The sequence below is a fragment of the Condylostylus longicornis genome, unplaced genomic scaffold, assembly GCF_029603195.1.
Source record: "Condylostylus longicornis isolate FDR11 unplaced genomic scaffold, ASM2960319v2 ptg000074l, whole genome shotgun sequence".
NCBI lineage: Eukaryota > Metazoa > Arthropoda > Insecta > Diptera > Dolichopodidae > Condylostylus > Condylostylus longicornis.
Window position 1 is genome coordinate 1,458,384 of NW_026578042.1, and position 23,084 is coordinate 1,481,467.

Genomic DNA, 23,084 nt, shown 5'->3' on the forward strand with positions numbered 1-23,084 from the left:
AGTAACAAGATGTCAATTGAAATTTTAAAAATTTGACATTTCAAAATGTCAAATACATAATTTTATAGAAAAGCGTAAGTAAAACTTTTTTTTCCTTGGAGTAACATCATTTTGTGCAACTGAAGAAATTATTTTCATGGAATTTTTTTTAGATATTTAAGGTGCTATACGAATTAGGGTAGAATTAAATAGTAATTGCAGCCAGTTTGACAGTAAAATCGTATGTCAAATTTGCGAAAAATTATAATTTTTGCTTAATATACAAAGAAAATTGAAACGAACCGTTATTTGCTTGACGTTGTCATTCAATGTGTTAATTTTCGTCACTTACACTACATTATGCAAAATTCTTTCACAAAAACAAAAAAAAAAATTTCAGTTTCATAAGATTTCCGCACAAAATATTTTTTACTGTTTTCATTTAATGTTTTTTTTTTTTAATTTTATTAAAAAAAAAACATCAAATAAAATTTCGACATTTCATTTATCTAAAATTTAATTTTCGTTCTCATTTTTATTTTTTTTTTTTTTGTTTTTTGCCAGCTAGGAACCGAAAAATGTTTGTTGATTCTTTTTCCTCTTTATTTTTTTTTTGAAATTTCTTATAATTTGATTTTTGGTTTTAATTTTTTGCTTTTTTTTTTTTGGTCTTCCATTTGTGAATTTTCTTATCTTTAATACATGCGGTGTTTTTTGGGTGAGGTTAAAAAAACTTAAAGACATCGAAAATAATATAGAAAAACCAGAAAAAAAAATTAATTCTATAGATGAAGAATAAAAATTGACATGTGGGTAGACACCATCGCAGACACACCAAAAACAAAAATTATAATGTACACACCATTTTAATTCATCACAGATATTTTCATCTCTACATCATAATAACAATAATAATTATTATCAAATACTGGAAAATTATATTATTGATGAGGATGGGAGAATTAATTTAAAATTTGTTAATAAACACAATACACCAATAATTATTATTTATGCACTATGAATTTTATAATGGAAATTGCTAATGTTTTGTTGAATTGTCAAGTGGAAAATTTTCTCTAAAACCTGAGTTATACTATTTATTCTGCAACTTTAATGCTAGTACATAATATCGTACATAAAAGGTTGTGGTCAGGGTTGTCGTGTTTGTTTCAAACGAAACTTTTTACTCCTTTTAGTTTAGGACTACTCTAGTGCTCCATTGTTGAATAATTTCAAAATCATGGACACTAAAAACTCCTTTTTTAAAAAAAGATTTTATGTTATTCTTGTTTCTGAATATTTTCTTGTGTAATTCAAAAAATAGCACGACTACTTTCAAGAAATATATTTTGTAATTTTTTTATTAGACCTCAATATTAGAAAATTAAAGCCAGATTATGTTTTAGAATTAGACAATCAGGTTCTAAAACTAAAAAAACTCCGTTTTAAAATTTGTTACATTTATAAAATTAGAAACGGCAGCCCTATGACCTCGATGCAAAATTATTACCATAATAATTCTTAAATGCAATAATGTAAAAACAAACACACACACATTCGAATTGGCTTTTTTTTTCAACAAAATTTTAATACTATAATTGGGAGTTTAATTTTAAAATATGAAACTCATTTAATGTACACATAAATTAAAAATACAAGAAAAAATTAATTTACTTGAACAAATTGTTTAATTTAGATGCACAAAAAATTTTTAATAAAAAAAATTTTAATTTTAATAACAATTTTGTATTGCAAAATTCTACTCTTTTTTTATTTTGTTAAATTTTTTGCACGATATTATAAATTTCTTTTTTTAAATTAGAATTTCCGCATAATTTCTAATTCTTGCATTATAGATAGCATTTAATTATATTTGTAACACATGTATGTAAATAAAATGTTATTGCTATTACAATGCTCCCATATACAAATCACTAATTTAAATGTAGCGCATATTCACCCCATTCTTTTATTCACAATAGCTAAGCACATTACACTTCTTTTATTAATCCATAATGTTCCATAGTTAAATACAGCAAGCAGAAGAAGAAGAAGAAGAAGATAATATAAAAATGTAAACTTCAGGGTTCATGACTTCTAATCTAGAATTAAATTTAACATGTTTGCTTTATTATTATACAATATTTTTATTTATTTCTTTTTCTACTTACATATTTATTAACTTGCTTACTTATATTTTTTTACTCTTTCTTTTGCTTTCTGCATAATATTATTATTTATACATATAATATAATTTATTCATTTCAATGGTATATTTGTACATTTTTTCTTATTTAAATGTAGAGTATATACTCGCGAATTATATGCATATACTTATAATTATGTACTCTTTATTTAAACAAAATTATTTATATTTATTGAATATCTTCTGTATTTCGCATCTTCTTTTAGTACATTATTTAAAGAAAAATTATTATCATTATCCATATGTTCCCCGTTTACACATCGTGTGTGACTGACGACAATGACAGTACAATATATTTATTAGCAAATTTTACTGATTCGCAATCGCATTTATTTGTCATCATCAGTATAAACATTGTGTCGTTGTTGCCGTCGTCAATAAATAATATATTTATTATTCTCAATGTTTAAGGTTATTCTTTCTTTTTTCTCTGAAAATATAATTAATGATATTTGAAATTATTTAATAAAATGTTAAATTTTATCATTTATACATGTATATACATATATATAATTATGTATCTGAAATATAATCGTGACATACCACATACATTGAGTACACAAAATCATACTTTTCTTTTTTAATTTATTAATTCCATATTTTGCAATATTCGCATAATAATTCGAAAAATCAACGCCTTAAGGTTAAAAGGAAAAAATCACAAGAAAAACGTTTTGGTTTAAAAAAATTGAAAAACGAAATCAAAATTTTTATCGACTTTATTAAGTGTAAAATTGAGTTGCGTACTTTCTCGCAATTCATCATATAGATATACACATACCGTATGTACATATTCCACAAACAATAACTTTTTTTTAGTTTTCTATAATCTAATCTTAAAAATAAAGAAAAAAATATGCGTTAGTAAGAGAAAATTATTTTTTAAACATTTTATACAGAATTCAAGAAAGCAATAAATAAATATTTCATTAGATACTTACATAGACGCGAGGCGCATATATCACATACAGGAATGTGTAGCAAAAAAAAAATCCAGAATATTTCGTATTCATTTTTATGACAGTAATCGAGATTCTCGAAAAGAACACATAAGTACAAATATTTCTTTTTCCGACAAAAAACTGTTATATTTTTATTAAACTGTTATCTAAAAACTGTTATATTTTTATTTTTGTAGAAATCCGACAGAACTTTAAATATCGAAAAGTATAAAGGATCAAAAATTGATATTTTGCATACTTTCAGGGCTAGTACCACAAATGTGGTTAGAAGCTACAAAGAAATTTTTTCTAGCAAAATATAAGATTTATCAGTAAATTGTTTTTAGAAAAGAAAAACTATTTTGACAATGAGCAAAAACCGGTTTGAAATAATAATTAATTTAAGAGATAGTTGTTTATAGTTTTCTTTTTAATTCATGACCTTTCTTCATTTTTAGTACATTCAGATGCGTTTGCAAATTGCTCTTTGTGTGGACACTTTATAGTATGTCAAAAAATCCTCATTTTCATATTCCTCGCAATAGTACTTTAATTAATAAGCATTAATAACAGACAGACAATAATTTTAATTAAAGTTCATTTTATAATATAGTGGAATTTTTTTTTTACAAAAAATAAAAATAAAATATGAAAATAAATAAATAAAGAATCAAAAAAAAAAAAAATCGCTACTTCTTAACGATAAGCGGACGATATTAATTGTTAGCAGCGCGAATTTATTAATAATCTTGTCATTTATTCTTTCTCTTATATAAATATTTAATTTTTTTTTCATTATTTATTATTTTGCTCTTATATATTTACATACATACTTATTTATAAATTATTATTTTATTATTATAAGTGAAATGTTGTTACAATACAATAAAATATAAAGTAGAAATTTGTTCATTTCGAACAAGTACCAAACCAATTATAAAAATGTTCTATGCCTATGGTATAACTATTATACCTGACTATATGTGTATGTATAACACTTATTCAATATTACACGCTAGTTATAATTGTATAAAAAGTAATACAAAAAAATTATTAATAATTACTTGCACAATAAAATTTAATAAAAATGATCAAAATCGTAGATCTTAACTCAACCCGAATATTGTTGTAGCTGATAAAGTGATCAGTAGAGAAAAAGAATAAAGAAAACGAAAAATATTCATCAAAAACAATTCACAGTAAAGTGAGTGAATCACAATTTTTGTGTTTGTTTTTTTTTTGTATTTTTGTGAATTATTATTGTTCACAATTCACATACTTATATATGTATATGTAGTTTCCTTTTAATTCGCCTTTTTACCATAATGAACCTAACATTAATTTATTAATAACAAAAAGAAGAAAAAAAATAGAAAGAAAAAACTTGAACAAGATCTTAACCGATCTAAAAGATTGTTTTAATGAACATGATAAACAAACACACATACGTACAATATATGCATACATACGTTATGTTAGTATGTGTGTATGAATGTTAAGTAACATGTGGTATGGCCTTATGGGTACAAATTTTATACATCTTTATACAAATATGAGCATAATAAATTGAGACAAGTTAAAAATGTTTAGTCTTTATGCCTCTGAACTGAACAAAAGTCAGAAGAGGCTTGATTTTGAAAAATACAATTAAGAATAAAAAAGGAATAACAACACCAGCAACAACAACTATAATGCATATGTTTGTGCATATGTAAGATAATAAAAAAACAAAAACAAATTTGATATTAATAAAAAAAAATTTTTTTTTAGTTTCTTATTATTTTTATCTCAAGTTTTGTTTTTTCTACTCTTTTTTACGATTATAAACGATTTCAGATTTTTAAACTTGTTTATTGTACTTTTGTGCTATATGTTATGTATGTTTGTAAATAGTGTAATTGTTTAAGAGTTTAAATAAAATGCTTGTTTAGTTTTGTATGTATGTATGTAGATACCTAAAACATACATTTTGTCTTTATCTCTATATTATACTCGTGCTTATATGAATTATGCATATTCATATGTATATACACATGTATATAATACGAATAAAAATATCAAGGTACACAACATACTCAATTTTATAAACACTTTTAAAATACGCTAAAAATCTGTTAACCGACTGTCATACACATTATTACAATTTATCACAGTTTTCTCGTAAAAAGTTTTGATACAGAATAATTGATTTACATTTTGAGTTTTCTTTCTCTCAGTTTTAAATTGAAATAGGTACCGTTTAGATAATTGCAATTTTTTTTTCGTTTTAGTGTTAATTTATAGCCTTATTTTAAATTTTGACATTTCAGAAGCGTCAGATAATGAGATATAAACATTAGAGAAAGTATAATATGTGGAGGAATGCTTTTTTTACTCAAAGATTTCACTCATTCTCTCTTAAAATATCACTAAATGAGTGTTAAATGCAGATGAGAATTTTTAAACCGATTCTGATTTGATTCTTGTATTTTTTTACTAAAACTGTGTGACATGTCTTGAATTTAAATTAAATAGTACATTTGAAATGAAAATGTTCAGTCAACTCGTATCAAATTTTTACCATTCAATTAAATAAACAGGTTACTCAATATTCCCGAAAGTGAACGCTGCCAATGAACTGATTGAACTGAGCTATATTTATTCGTTGAAATAAAAAAAAATTAATCATTCAAATTTTAAACAAAATATGTAGTCTGTCTCTTTGTTTCTAAACAAATTTTATATTTTGAATCATCAATTTTACATTATTGTTCCTGAATCATGATTTATTTTCTAAAATATCAAACACACATAAATTGTATAAATACACTACACAAACGTATAGTGTATTTTGAATTAAAATTTTGAAATATTTTTAAAATTTGAAAAATTTTTAAAATCTTCCGCCAAAAAAACAAAGACTATAAATATTAGAAAATTACATTTTTGGTCTTGCTCAACACAAAAGCTCTTGAACTCTTGACAATTTTCATTTAAAATCTTCTTGTTTATTTGTAATTTGGATGGAAAACAATGGAGAAATATTTTTTATTTTTATTTTTATATTATAATTTATGTATTTAAAATAGTAAATTTCAAAAAATAAATCATTTTTTGTCTTGAATAATTAAAATTTTTTTTTTCTGGTTCCCCCCATCAACCAGGAAAGTAAATAATGCTAAATTATTATAAATTTTATATTATAATTGAAAAAATGAGTTCAGAATATTATTTTGTTACTTTTGTATACTAAAATGACCGCATTCTCTTGCTAAAAATATGATCTTTTCTTATACATACTTATAGATAGATAGTAAGTGGGTTTGGTATTAAGAACTAAAAATATTTTAAATAAAATAAAAACAAAAATTATTTTATTTTTACGATTTTGAATTTTAATGGTTGTGTGTGTTTTTAAATTTGATTTTTAATGATAATAAATTTTGAAGAAAATTTCATTTCGAATAATGAAAAATAAAATATTCTTTGTACAAAATTTTTACTCTACACACTAAGAGTAAATTTACAACATATTTTCATATACATACTTATGTATATTGTACATGACTACAAAGTCATTTAATTTTGAGAGAAATTTTATTTGCACATATTTGCGCTATAAAGTCTAATAAAGACAAGGTAGGAGGTATAGAGGTACTTGAATTTTCAGTTGATAAACTGATCGCGCCCCAACATAAATGAATAAAATTTCAAGGTAAATGTGAAAAAAATGTGATTCAATTTCTATTTTTATTATCATTTATTTTTTCTTATTTTTTATAAATTAATTAATAAAAAAATTATATACGTAAATAATAAAAATATTTTGCCTAGATCTCATTCAACCATTATAAATAAATTAATGTTATTTATTACAATTTTTAATTGCCAAATTATAAAGAACACTTGCAAAATTTTATCTAATTGAATTTTCGGAAAATTATATGTAGGTATTCTTAGACTTTCTTTTGTAAAATGTGTGAAGAAATTTTTCATTAATTTTTGACGTTAAAAAAAAAATCGAAAATTCAAAAAAATTATTATTATTTTTAGTATTATGACAGTGACATTAAGTAGTCTATTTATTTTCCTAATATAATATGATAGTAGGTATGCCAGTGTGTGCAATGCCTGTTTATTCCTTCTTTATTATGGTAAAATTAAATTTATTCCAATATATAGGGACACTACAGTTTTATATTGATCTTAAAATTGATTAATTTACATTTTATTTTAGACAACATTGCTTGCCTAGACAATTATGTGTTTGATAATTCATTACATTTCGTTAACGTTATAATATCTCTCTTTATACCTATACAGTACCTAAAACTCAAATTAAGATTGTATTAATGTAGTTAGGTATATGATATTAATAGTGCGATAACATAACCTCCCTTATTGTATACAATGCTATCGGTAAAAAAAAGTAGTATGTATGTTATTGTCATTTAAAATAATTGACAATACGCGTCAATTATAAAAACCCGAAAACGTCAACTTGAAGGAAATCAACATAGAAAATAAATAAACAACTGCTGCTGCACCAAAGTTACAAATTTGAATGACACTGATCGAATTTGCTTAAAACGGAAAAATCCCCACTCTAATCGCTTATCTCGCTTTCTTATTCAATTTTTATTCAATTTCAAATCAGAATTTTCCTTTTTTCTAATGGATTTTTCATTTTCCGATAAGATTACTAATTTTTTCAATTGGATTTTAAGAATTTTTTCTCAAATTATCGACTAAACGTCTCACTTTCAAGAACAAAGTGAATAAATTTTGTATACATTTCAGAAAAAAAAGGTGATACACAATACTGTTCTCTCTCGAAAATAATATTACCAAAATATAAAATACGATAAGTTACTCACTTTCTTCTCACTTGCCGAGTAAAATAGCGAAATCAGACCTTCAATCGGTCTTATTTAAATCTTATTATCAAACTGCTGTTAATCCTTTTTAAATTAAGCGCTTATCAAACTGCTTTAAACAATTTTTAATTTACTCTTTTTATTTTTAAGTCCATTTCTTTATTTAAAATTAAAACCGAAATTAAAATGTGTTTTTTTTTTATCTTCAGTTCATTTGCTCACTTTTATTCTTTTCTCTTTAGTTCCCTGTTTCCTTTATTTTTTAATTCTCCTGTAAATGGTTGACTCAGTTTTACCAGTTCACTCACTGTTTTGTTCGTTTTATTCACTACACTAGTCTCATTTAGTGAGTGTTTTATATTTTCTTCTCAAATTCTCATTGTGTCTGCCTCTCTAAAAAAAAAAAAAAACGGAAAAGAGATTTTTATTTTATAAAGCGCTTAAACAAAGATTTTTATTCAACTTTTTCTTTTATTTTATTTTTTTTTAAATTTTACAAAAATAAATTCTTTATAAAGAAAAATAAAAATAAAAACAAAGAAAAAAACATGAAAACTGTGGATTTTTTTTTTGTACTTGTACAAAAGTTTTTAGTCAGCGTCGCGATTCAATTTTGATAAGAACGTTTTTTAGTCGCTTTTAATTTAATTTATTAGTATTATTATTATTATGTGTTATAATAAGTAATAATAAATTATAGGAAAGGAAAATATTATTATAATTTAAATAAATTAAATTTACAAATACCAAAAGAATAGAAAAAAAAAATTTACTTACTGATAAAAATCAATGAAAATTAAATCGGGTTTTTTTTTTTTTATTAAATTCCACTTGTATAAAACTAGTATTGTAAGCGGCTTATTAAAAATTATCGGCTATAAGATTTTCTTTTTTACCGGTTTTATTTAAAATTAAGGAAAAATAAAACAAAAAATAAATAAAATTTAAAATAATTACACACCTCAGTAATCTATGATTATTTGGGAATTTTTTTGAAAAAAAAAAATTATAGATTTAATCAAAAAAAAATAAAAATAAAAATAAAAAATAAAGTAAAATTGTTTAATTAATAATAAAAATTAAAAATAATTTTTTATTAAGAAGAAAATTCAAATTAAAAAAAAAAAGAGAACAAAAATTTACCTGCGGGATTTAAAGAAGAAGATCACCACATTATTTTTGGGATTAAAAATTTTTTTTTTTTTTTTGTTACGCAATCAAACTGGAATTCATTTTGCTTATTAAAAAGAAAAATAATTTTTTTCTGCAAAAACAACGATTTATTTATTTTTAGATTTTAGCAAGAAAAGAAAAAGGATTGAAAAAAAAAAAAAGGAATTTTAAAAAATGGATAAAGAATTAACTGGCGACGAAACCTGGACGACATACCTTTATGAAAAAAGGTCATATATTGAATTTTTTATATATTTTATTATAATAATTAATTTTCTACCGAAATTTATTAAACGTTGTAAAAAACAAGCTAAAATTAATATTGAAGAGTACATTGATGATAAAGTAAAATATTTTTTAAAATTTCAAACACATCATCATTCTTGTTGTACCGAATATAAAAAACAAAATGAACAACAAGATTTGAATGATATTAAAAAAAAATCACCATCATCATTAATATTTAAACAGAATAGTAATTATTATAATAGTAATAATTATAATAGAATTGCTTCAAAAATAAAGAATGGAATTGAAGATGATGATGATCTTAATAATTCAATAATTATATTATCATGTTGTCATGATTATTGTCATTGTAAACATTGTAATAATATTGATAATTGTAATAATATAAATAAAATAGAAAAACAACAACAACAACAACAGCAGCAACAGGACAAAGAACAAAATTATTATAAGGAACAATTGAATAAATTACAACAAGAAAAGGATAATAAGAAATCAAATTTACATAATAATTATTATTATGTAAAACCGAGTCGACAAGAAATGCAAGAAATAAAAAGAAAAATTAAAGATGAAGTAGAATTAGAATTTCAAGAATATTATAATAGTCTTAATATTAACAATAATAATGATGATGATAGTAGTAGTGGTGATTATGATAATAATAATGATCATTATAAAAATTTATGTAATGGTATTTGCATAAATCGTGATAAAAAATCATATTTTAATGATTGCAATTGTCAAGATAATCAATTACAGTGGTAAGATTTTAATTTTCTAATACATTCAATTAAAAATAATACTGAATTTAATAAAAACAATTTTTGTGATTTCGAATTAAAGAAAAATACTTTTGTATTAATAAATTCAATGACAGTTGGGAATAAACGTAAAAAATAGTTAAATTGTAGATTTGCAATAAGTTTGACGGTTCGAACTTTTGCTGTTGTCAGGATTAGGAAATCTTGTATCACACATGATAATTTATTAATTATATTAGGTATAATATATGGTGTAAATTGTATTACTTGCACAAACTTACCTTAAATGGTGCTGTAAGGGTGTAAATATTGTTGCACTATATTGTTGCACCTAAAATTTTTTAATTACATTTCTATTATCAATTAATTATTGTGCTTGAATTAAAAAAATATATAAGAAAGGACATTATTAATTATGCGGATAGGGTATATAAAATCGTTATAAATAACTACTTGATATTTTTACTTATTAGAATTAAGAATTCTAATTTCAATTTCCCAAACATATTAATAATATTACTTATTCTAAATATAATTTAGGTGTGTATAGTTTATGCACCATAAATTGAAATTATTTATATAAATTAAATATTTATCGAGAAAAAAATAATTAACTTTTAGATAATGTTGTTGGATTGCAAGTACCTAACTTACATTATCACTCGGATAACAAATTTCTTAATGACCTAAGAATAAGAACTTTAAATTATTTTGTTTCTACTTATTATTTACTTCTGTAGATGTCGTTTGCTTCTGTTTAATATAGCATTCAATTATAAACTATTTTTCTTTCACCTTGATTATTTTTATAATAAGCGCAACCTATTTGACCTAAATTTATTTTGCATACATACCTAAAGTGTATCATAAATTTTATTTTATGTTTTTCTATTATTTTTAATTATTTTTTATTATTTTTGTGTGCAAGAAACAATTTAAGACATAAGAATGCAAAATATTTGGTGAATTTATAAAAAATATTTAAATGAAAATTTAAAATATCACCGAGTGGAGAATGTGAGAGTGCATAACCTAAGTTGTTATATTTTTATTCTTATATGCACAGGTGTGTGTATTTCTCTATATTATAATTGAGCAAACACAAGCAAATTTTGAAAACTAAATATTTTAATTACTTAAAAAAAATCGAAATTTAAACTTTTACAGAAAACAGTTTATTGCATTAATAAGCAAAAACTATTTTCTAAGGTTACCAACCATCCTATTTTTTTAGACGGTTTATATTCCAGCTTGTTGTCACGTTTCTTTCTCATCTTATTGTCCTGCTTTTGTCATCTCTATTTAAGTTGGAAATGTTTTTTTCTCATTAAATTATTTAGAATATTAAATTCGGAGCAAAAATTTTATTTTAACTATTTCACGTGTCAAGAAACAAAGAGTCTTTTTGCTAATAGCATAAAAACTAAAACTCTACTGGAAATTAAATTGCAATAGAAATTCGTCTTAAATATCCTTGTTTTCCATTCTATTTCTTTTAATTACACTTTTAGTCACCCTTAATTTTCCATAACTTCAAAAATATTATTGAATTTACTTACAATATAAAATATTAAAATGTGTTTATGTCAGCAAAATACCTACATATAAACCAAAAATTTTTTTTTATTCAATTTAAAAATTTTATTGCAATAAATTTGTTCTACATTATCAAAGTAAAATTTTTGATTAAAACAAAAATATTTGAATCACGCTGCTTAGGCAGCCACGAATCAAATTTTGCATTTAAAATAAATTTAATTTTTTATTTTAGTCATTTTTAATTTAAAATGACTTCATTCACGTATACCAGTGCTTTGCATTATTAAGTATAACTTACTAAGAACAGCGATAGTAATTGAGATTCAAAATGTTGTGAATGTGTACACACAAATTTCTATGTTATGACAGTTTATTTACAATATTGTTAATGTTGTTAAAAGGTCAAAATGTCATCTAATATATTAAGTTGTTAAATATTTTTTATTATTATGTTAATCTTTATATATTTATTAAATAAAAAGAAATATTTTGTTATCATTAGTAAAACAAATTCCACGTCTCTGTTTTAAGATTATTTTTGAACATGTTTGAAACGAATACCGTTTTATTATTTTACCTGTGAATTTTGAGTAAAAAATTATTGATGATTCATATATATATATACATACATATTCATAGACTTACTTGCATACACACTTACAAAAATGTTCTGATAACGAGAATCATGCGAGTTGTTTTCTTACTGTTGTTATTGTTATAGTTTATTGTTATTTTTCTCTCGAAATTAAAAATTATTTTAATTTTTTACGCTGGTTCGTGTGATTATGATGTGACGTGACAGCAATATTTTTATTTTGTTGATAAGAGCATTTAGATATCTTATAGTTAGGTAAAAGAAAATTATGGTAACATTTCGGAAAATATTCTGTATACCTACATACTTCTACATACTTAATAAAAAAACATATTTACTGTCTAAACAACATAACCGTTTATAATTAGTTGTCATATTGATGTTATTAAAAATTTTTTTCTCATATTGATCAAAATTTAATCAATTAATCAAAAATTAAAAGAAAAAAAAAACAAAATTTTGATTTCTTCTTCTTTATTTTTGTCTACTTAATCTTTTAAACTTTTTAAAGATAACGAAAATTACGTGTTAATTAGAGAACAACATTTTACATACATAAATTACCATTATGATTTCGATTATATTTTGAGATTTGAAATTTGAGATCTTGTAAATTAAGTACATGTTTTTTTGTAACATTGAAAATTTGATGGTTTTACTTAGGCAACTATAGGATAGGGTTGTTGTTATTATGTTTATATTTTCACTGTCACAACAGTAAATGTTGCAATAATTACTAAGTATAATGTAAAAGTTATTACATACAACTTACTTGATATTTACAACATACTTGTACCTCATCGTCTATTCATAATATAAAGTGTTGATGAATTTTAATTTGACTAACATTACGAGTATGTATTCCATAAGAATTCCGATCAAAAATCCGGACAGATCTGTATTAGATCTTAGTATACCCACTCAATCCTTCAAATGAGTGGAATGCTCATTATAGTGTTCTAATATCAAATATATATAGGAGCGCCTAGTCTGTTTAAATTTGAAATTTCTTAAAATTTTAAAGGTAGGTACATTTCAATTTAATTTGGAACCATAAATACTTATGTCTAAATTCCCGTGTTATAATCGAAAAATAACATTTAGATATTCAAAGAATTCAAATTTAATTTGTATCACAAAATAATTTTTAAAACAAAACATGGTTTATTCAAATTTATTTGTAAAAAAAAATATTCAAACAACACGGGGGGTGATGAGTTGAAAGGTTCACGCGGAAACAGTAAAACAAAAAAAATAATTTTTTTAACGCTCTTTTAAAATTTTTAAATTTTTTATGGCAATTAAATTTTGATTCAATCATAAAAATCGAAAATTTCACTCTTTCCTTTTCGGAATGTCATGGGGAATATTGGAAAGTGTTTTGATTACAACTTTTTTTTCCTCTTTTAATATTAAAATTCTAAATACAAAAAAGAAATGGGCGCGATCACATTACAAATTCTTATAAATTTAAAATTTGTCTTAAATTTTAGCAATCTAAAGCAAATTTCAAATTATATTTGAATATCGAAAAAAATTATTTTAGCATATTTTGCCATAACATAACTAAATGTGTCATTTTTATTCAATTTATAAAAATTATCCGAATAAAAATCAATAGAATGAGTAAATCAATAAAAAAATTTTTTATCTCTAATCAATTCAACGAAATTTATCGAATTTGTATACGTATGTATGTATTTAGGTTAAGTGTAATATGAATAAAGTATAGAAATGCTAATATTATTAAAAGCATTGTCGTCATTCACTAAAAAGAGGCAAATTATTAGCTTATCACAATCTAAAAAATTATTAAAATTAAATGAAATCTAAATAAGATAAAAATATTAAAGAAAAAAAAAAAGTAGCAATTAACACATTTTATTTTTTATGTTTTCCAATACAAAAGAACGGAGTGATAAATATTAAACAAGTGTTATTCATATTTTACACCTTTTGTTAAAAACACACAATTTTGGAAATTCACCTGTGTGTACATAAAAATTGAATTCGTGAATTTTTATATCCCAAAAAGATGCTTTCTGTGTTGTTATCTGAACATCAATTGATTAGCATTTATTACAGAAAATGTCAAATTTTCCGCATTATTATTAAAAACAAATTGACAACCATTTTTTATGCATATGGCAACATTTGTTTTTGATATAATTTTATTTTATGTATTTAAAGTTAGTTTTAAAATTAAAAAAGCTAGGCAAATTTTAATTTTTAGATTAAATTAAATTTTAATTTTTAATTTTGTAAATCTTGAAATTGAAATTTAGTTTGCATTTTAAAAATAATCCAGATTCGTAATTAAGACTATACTCAGAAATTAGTATTTACTAAAACGTCAAAAATTTGCGGTCGTCTGTATATTCAATTGATTACTTTATTATATTCTAGTCTGTACACAGTGCATGACAATTGCATCTAATATCATTTTATGATTAATTTGCATTAAATGTAAAAATTTTATAATAGTACTTTGTTTAAGTACTTAAAATTTAAAATAATTAATTAAATATTCTAACATTAAAATTTAAATATAAAATTTTTACCTTTAACATAAAATACTTAAAAATTTTATTATTTATGTCAAGGTTGACATAGCATAAAATAAGACATTTAGTGTAATTTATTTTAATAATTTTGTATCTTTTTAAAAAAAAAAAAATTTATTATTCTTAAATATTTGTCAATTGTGAAATTTTTCTGTTTAAAAATCATAAAATTTGTAACATAAAAAATACAATAATTTTCATAAAATATTTTCATGACAGTCCCTCTATTGTCTAATTCTTAACCTTCACAGAAAATTAATATGATTTTGAGTACCTATATTTAATTTAGGTCAAAATTCTGTAATTAATTTAAATATTCAATAAGAATTCCACTAGTTAATGTACAATAAATTTTGACAAGCGCGCGGTAACTCAATTACGTGATGCAATCATAAAATTTGAACTAGGAAAAAATGGGTTAATTAAGGAGTTTTTATATAAAAAATTTACTTGAAAAAAAATCAAATAAAATTTTTAATTTTTATTTAATCAACAAGGTACAAAAAATAATTTTAATTAAACCAATTTTTTTAAGACTTCTGTTAAATCATTAATTGCTTGAATTTTTTGCTTTTCAACTTTTAAAAGTTTTTTAAAAATTAAAAGTTCACTCTGTTCATTTTCATGTTGATATTTTTTAATATTTTTTCGATCATTTCTTGATTTATGCTTTTTTTCACAATTTCTATGTTTCAAAATTTCTTTTTTTTCTTCATTAAATTTTTCAAGAATTTTGAGTTTCTTATTTGAAATTTTACAATCTTCTTCTTGCCCTTCTTCCTCCAATTGAATATGATTTCTTTTATTTAATGTATTTGCTATATTTTTAGAATCTTTTTCAATTTTTGATTGAATTTCAAAATTTTCTATAATTTCACTATCAGAATTTTTAATATTTTTGGAAATTTCACTATTTTCGATGTTATTGTTCATACTATTGTCGGTTGTAGAACATGTTGGTGAATTTTTAATTTCTGTTCCCATTATAAGAAAATCATTTACTTCGAAATTATTTTCAGTTGTTCCGCCATTATTAAAATATTGACATCCGAAAACTTTTTCAAAATATTCATAATATTCCCAATTAATACGAACAGAACCATTTGATTTAAAACGATTTTTAATTCTTTTATATGTTGTTAATAAATTATAAAATTTTTTAATTATTTCATTTTTATCAAATGGAAATTCTAAATCATTATTTTTCATTTCTTTTAAAACACAATCCCATAAAATATCTTTACGTTTATTTTTAATTTTAAATTCATTTTGTAATTCAAATCTTTTTAATATTAATTTAATTGTACGTTCACGATTCCAGATTTTTGATTCTAAATTTTCATTTAAACTCTTTTCAATTTTATTATCAGTTTCTAATGTTTTTGAATTCATACTTTGTATTTAATTAGAATTTGTATTTAATGTAGAAATTCTAAAATGAAATTTAATTTTTAATTATAAAATATTTAAAATTCTTAAAATGAAATTTATCTTTTTAAAATTTTATTTTAAAAAAATATTTGTTAACCTGTTTTTAATATGTGAACACTTCGAATTGTTATGCACAAAAGCAAGTTGGTTAATTAAAAATATTTTGTGCAACCTTTAAAAAAACTGCTTCGATTTGTGATTTTCATTTTATTCAAATGTGCATTTCTTGCATTCTCTCCGTAAATTTTTTTTTTCTTTTAGAATTTCAGTAATTAAGAAATTTCATAAAATTTTGCGAGTTTGAAATAAAATCTAAAAAATAAAAAGAAAAAATTAAAATAATTTTCTTTAACTTTTAGAATGCCAATAAAAAGGGGGTTGGTTGTAAAAAGCAAAGAAAAAAAATACCTTCTTTTAGTTTTTGTCATAATTTTTTTTTGTTGCAAATTTCACTCAATCAGCTATTAATTTAAAGCAGAAAGCATTAAATTTTTTTTGAAATTTAATTGTACAACATGAATTTCTTATGTGTTATAATTAAAAATATAAGAATTTATTGAAAACGGGAATTTTTTTGCTTATAGGGTTTAATTTTATAATTTTGCAAATCGGGAAATATTAATAATTTAAATTATTTGAATTAATTATAACATATTAATTATGTTATAAATTATAACATAATTTTATGTTATAATTTATAACATAAAGATGGCTGTAAAATATTTTATGTCAATAACAACTGAATTCTTAATTATTCAAAACGATGTACGCAGAGACATCTTAAGTTCTTAAGTAAAATTAATTTTTATCCAAATTATTGAAATTTTTAAGTTTTTGCCATAAATCAACAAAATTCTGTCATAGGGAATTATTAAGTTATAATTAATCATTTCAAAGGGTTTAGCTGCAAATTTGTTATATTTTAGAAACGTCTTGTATTATGCATTTTCAATTCCCAAATTAAGTTTAACAGTAAATCAAAATATATGACGTTTAAACAGTTAAACACTTCATTCAGTCATTAATATTTCGAATAAAAAACTTAGGTTATGAATTACTTTCTTATTGTTCAACAAGTGTTGCTACTTCAAAACAAGTTCATAGAGCATTTTTCTAAAACATACGGATTACAATTTCTTTGAATTGTCTAAAATCAATTATGTATAAGGGTTTCAATAATATATTTTATTGGGTTTTTTTTTATTGCATTATTTTGGATCAAATTTTCTTTAACAATTTTGATTAACAATTAAATATTTTAAACATTCTTAAATAATCCATTATACACAAAAAAGGGAGAATAATGAACGAAACTGTAATTATACGGGCTTAAAATATTCTATTCAAATAAACCTGCGTTCAAGTATTAAAAAAATTTTCTCCGCAACACAAACGCTCCATTTATTCATAAGTTATAAGTAGTTAGAAATTTATAAATAAAAATATTATAATACAAATTTCAATTGAAATATTTATTACTATTATGTACTTATATAAAATAAAAAAAATTTAAATCAATTTTAAATTAATTTTAATTGCAATCAACAATAATATAGTAATTTAAGATTCGTTTTTTTGTTCTTGTTGTTTACGTAGACATTAAATGGTTGTCATTATTGTTTATGGGGTAAAAAGAATTAAAATAAAAAAAAATAAATTATTAATAATCTATATATTGAAAATTAAATAACCTCATTTTTTTTTTATTTCATTACTCAATTTATTTACTTATTTTATTATGTAGAGTTGATAACAGAGATTTTCCATAGACAAATCTGTGAGAATTGATGACTTAAGTAGCACATGTGAATTTTATTATATTGTAAATTAATTAAAAAAGTAAGAGTACTTTATTAATGAGTTTATGTAAATATGAGACGTGTATATTTAGTTGATAAAATTTTTTTTTAAATGTACATACATACATACATAAAAGTCAATATATATTATATATTTTCGAATATACAATATGATTCTGGGAATTCTGGTTAGAAAATATTTTTTTGTTCTATGTTCTTGTTGGTCCTTATTTGCTTTTTTTTAATATTTACCTATAAAAGGGTGTCAAATAATATTTAATATTGATTATGAATTAAATGATTTTTTTTTAAGAAGAAATGTTTAAAATGATAAATTGGAGAAATTTGTAAGGAAAACAGATTTTTTGATAGTTACAACTGACAGGTATCAAATAATCAATGCGTTACGGAATTAATGAATGTTGGCTTACGGCGTAAGACCCAAACAAAATAAATTTAAGAACAAAGAAATGAAAAATATTTTTTTGCACAAATTCATAGGAAATTCAAATACAATAAAATATTGTTACTTACTTTGCCTTGAATTAAAATGTAAATTTTTATTTATAAACACATTACTCACTAAAATTTTCTGCTCATGCAAAAAGCAATATTTTCATTAACTTTAACCGTATGGTATAATTTTGAACATAACACTCGTATTTAAATTTAGGTTGTAAAAAGAAAGCGATAAGAAAATATTAAATATTTATTCCGGTAGAGGGCAAATCAGTGATCGAGAAAAAATCTATTGACAACACCCTGGGAAAATCAGAAAAACAATAAAATAAAAAACAAGCAACAAAAGCATTTTTTTTTTGCGTATTACAATTCGAAATCACAAAAATTTTCAGTAATTCTACGCATATTATTTAAAACGCAAATTTTAAAAACAATTTTAAATATTAATTTTAAGCATTGAATCAAATGGATATAAATCAAGACGGCAATCTCTCGAACAAATTGAAAATGATCTACCAAAAATAGGAACAAAAAATGTTGTTACAAAAATGGCAAAAATGTTTGAGAAGAATAATCCAACTCAACGTCATAATCGTCATTATGAACAAAATAAAAATATTAATAATTTTGCAAATCTATTTAATGGTAATATGAATGATAACAAGAAGAAAATTCCAACAAAAATTGTACCAGACAATGTAGCTAAACGCAATAAAAACGAATTTACATCAAAATTTGAGAAATTTAAAGATAAAGAAAATGTTAATGTTGAAAATCAAAAATGTTCTTTATTTGAAAATTTAGCATCAGTTAATAATAGTGTTGAATCACGAAATCACAGTAACAATAATAAGATAAAAGAATCCGATTTTGGTGGCAGTAATGGAAATATTAATTCTAAACCAAAATATGATTTATATAGCAAAACAAAAGTAGCACCAGCAGTAATAGGAAATACAATAAAATCAACAGCAGCAGCCATAGAAAATACAATAAAAGAAACAGGAGCAGCAACAGAAAATACATCAAAATCAACAGCGGCTGCCATAAAAAATATAATAAAACCTACAGCGGCAGAAATAGAACATACAATAAAACCAACAGCAGCAGCAACGGAGAATGCATCAAAATCAACAGCGGATGCCATAAAAAATATAATAAAACCAACAGCAGCAGAAATAGAACATACAATAAAACCAACAGCAGCAGCAACGGAGAATACATCAAAACCAACAGCAGCAGCCGTAGAAAATATAATAAAACTAACAGTAGCAGCAACAGAAAATGCATTAAAACCAACAGCAGCAGCTATAGAAAATATAGTAAAACCAGCAGCAGCAGCAACGGAGAATACATCAAAACCAACAGCAGCAGCCATAGAAAATATAATAGAACTAACAGTAGCAGGAACAGAAAATACATCAGAACCAACAGTAGCTGCTATAGAAAATACAATAAAACCAACAGAAGCAGCAGCAAAAAATACATCGGAACCAACAGTAGCAGCTGTAGAAAATACTACTAAACCAATAGCAGCAGCAACAGAAAATATATTAGAACCATCACCACTAGCAACAGAAAATACATCAGAACCAACAGTAGCATCTATGGAAAATGCAATAAAACCAACAGTAGAATCAACTGAAAATATGTTTGAATCAATAGTGGCAGCTATAGGAAATATAATAAAACCAATAACACCAGCAACAGAGAATACATCAGAACCAACAGTAGCAGCTATAGAAAATGCAATAGAAATAACAGTAGCAGCAGCAGAAAATACATCAGAACCAACAATAGCAGCTATAGAAAATACATCAGAACCAACGGTAACACCCATTGAATATAAAACAACTGCAACAGTCGAAACAAATACAATAATATCAGCTATACCATTATTAACGAAAAGTACAACGGAAATAATAATAACAAAAACAAAAACTGATGGGAAAACCTTAAAAGATCAAAAATTTAAAACAATCAGTAATGATAATTTAAATAATTCTAATGAAAACATTAATTTTAATACCAATAATTTATATAGTAATTTATCGATAAGTAATGAATTATTAAGTACATCACCAGTTCAATCATTTGATGAAATTTTATCACAACGTAGATTTTCTAGGCCATTTTCACAATATTCAATATCAGATTTATTACAAAATAGTGATTTAAAAGATGATGATTTAATAAATGCTAATTTTGAAAATATTAGTTAAATTTATATGAGAAAAAAAAAACTAGGATTAAAAGATTTTTTTTTTGTATTATAACTATACGGAAAAAATTCATAATCTTACTTAGACATAGTCATAAGAACAAAAAGAAAATTATGAGAATATTTACTTAAATACTGTTTAAGTTAGATTTATCTAATATTATTCAAAAAAGAAATTATAATTTATAAAAAGTCACAAATTTAAACTACATAAAAACTTAAGTTAAAAGTATGAATTATATTTTTTAAATTATTAAAATTGTAAATTTGAAATTATTCTATTAGTGCATGCATGAAAAATATTCAAAAAAACAAAAGAAATTTTTTAAATTTCCGATAAGAGTAACAAATAAGTATAACTTTTTTATATTGTTATCATAATTTTTAAATTACGTAACTAACTGGCAAAAATAATACAATAATTTTCTTATCTTGGATTGTATTTCATTTAAAAAAAATATTTATTTTTTTTTTTGTTTTAAAGAGCATATTGTGGTTAAAGGTAATTAGGAATTATAAATTAAATTTTCAATTTATAGTAAAATGTTGAATATACTCAGTAGAAAATTTAGATCTGCTTGTTTTTTGAAATTTGCAGTCCATTCATTTGCAGTCCCATTCATTTTTAAAAAAATTTTTATTTAAAAATTAAACATTTTACACATTTCTCTTATCTTTGTATCCAAACATTTTTCTTACAAAAATTTATATAAATTTTTCTTAAACAAATCCATCTTATAAATTTAATTTTAATTTTAAAAATTTTAATTATTTTGAATAAATTAGCCGGCTATTTAAAACAGAAACTGTTTGAAAATGAAAATTGATATATTTTAAAAATGATTTTACATCTAATTAATATATGATTAATATTATATTTCTTATAATATAAACTATTATTATTATATAAACTATTATGACACGGTTTCAATTATAAGATCGTATTAGTTTATTAAATTAATATTAATTTTGCTTAAATTAAAAATATATTAATTTACAAAACTTAACAATTAAGACTTCCAAATTAATATAAAATGGTTTTTATTCATCCAAATAAAACCAAAAATTTTGTAAAAGCCAAGACTTCAATATTAACATGATAAAATAAACCTTTTCATAATGACTTATTTTGTATTTAAAATTATTAAATAATAAAAATAAATTGCTTTATACATTTGACCTTAACGATTTATTAGTAATTATAAAATAAAAAGCAAAAAACAAAATCATAAGTATATATGTACCTATACTCTTAAAAATAGAATTTTAATTTTTTTTTTGTACACTCTAAATAAATAGATTAAAATTTTTTTAAAATAATTTACGTACATACATAAGTAGCTCAGCTACGTAGAGCATACCCGCTGCTGTTTATTTAAAAAGAAATATTCATTTAATTGCCAGTTTATTATAAAATAGTTATTTATATCTTATGATAACTATATAAAATAAAATATAAAACTTATGATTTTTGCATGTAAACAATTTTTATATTCAAATTTTAATATATTAAAAAAATTATAAAATTATAAAAGAAAAAATACTATCTGTTTTTGGTCATAAAAATTTTTAGTTGATTTCTCTATCTCTATCACTGTTTTCATAAAATAAATTAAATAAAAATTTGAAAAATTTAATTTAAAAGAAAATAAGAAAAATTAAAGTCTACTATTATAAAATAATACGTATATATGAATAAATAAATGTGATATATTGAAATGGCCATATTTAATATTTAATAGTCACTTTATTTTTTTTTTTAGACAACATTATAATTTATATATATAAAATATTCTCTTCCGTTTTAGATCAACGTAAAAAACAACGAAAAATTATAAAATTATCAAACGAGAATAACGAAAATTTAATTTTTATTTAATTTTTATATTTTTTTTTTATAATTATATAGTATTATTTTTATTTACATAATTATATGTATATATAAATATATGTATTATGATTATTTCAATTAACTAAATAGTTAATTTTTTATTATTTTGAATAATAAATTAATTGTAAAATAATTTTCATTACCAATAATTACTAAATTGTATTATCAAAATCACATTTTTTTTTGTATTTAAATTAAATAACTCCTTAAATGAAAATTTTAGTAATTTAATTTTTATTCAAAATATGCAGCTAAAACCATACTTAACTTATGCATATATATACAATTAAAAGAGAAATAAATACATATATATATGTACATGTATTTATATGTAATTAATAAATATAAAAGTAGATTTAAAACATACTAAAATTAAAAACGAAGAAAAAAAAAGTCAGTTAATAATAATAAATG

At 22.2% G+C, this 23,084-nt stretch overlaps 2 protein-coding genes across 2 annotated transcripts in view; both read left to right on the forward strand.

Annotated features, from left to right (window-relative positions):
• The window catches only part of LOC129612528 (supervillin), a 43,388-nt gene that overhangs the window by 13,773 nt on the left and 6,531 nt on the right, over nucleotides 1-23,084 (forward strand). The window lies entirely within an intron of this gene.
• On the forward strand, nucleotides 9,106-21,361 carry LOC129612508 (putative uncharacterized protein DDB_G0282133). The gene is made up of 2 exons (XM_055526150.1): nucleotides 9,106-10,168; nucleotides 19,013-21,361. The coding sequence occupies exons 1-2, from the start codon at nucleotides 9,330-9,332 to the stop codon at nucleotides 20,778-20,780; spliced, it is 2,607 nt and encodes an 868-aa protein (XP_055382125.1). The 5' UTR covers nucleotides 9,106-9,329; the 3' UTR covers nucleotides 20,781-21,361.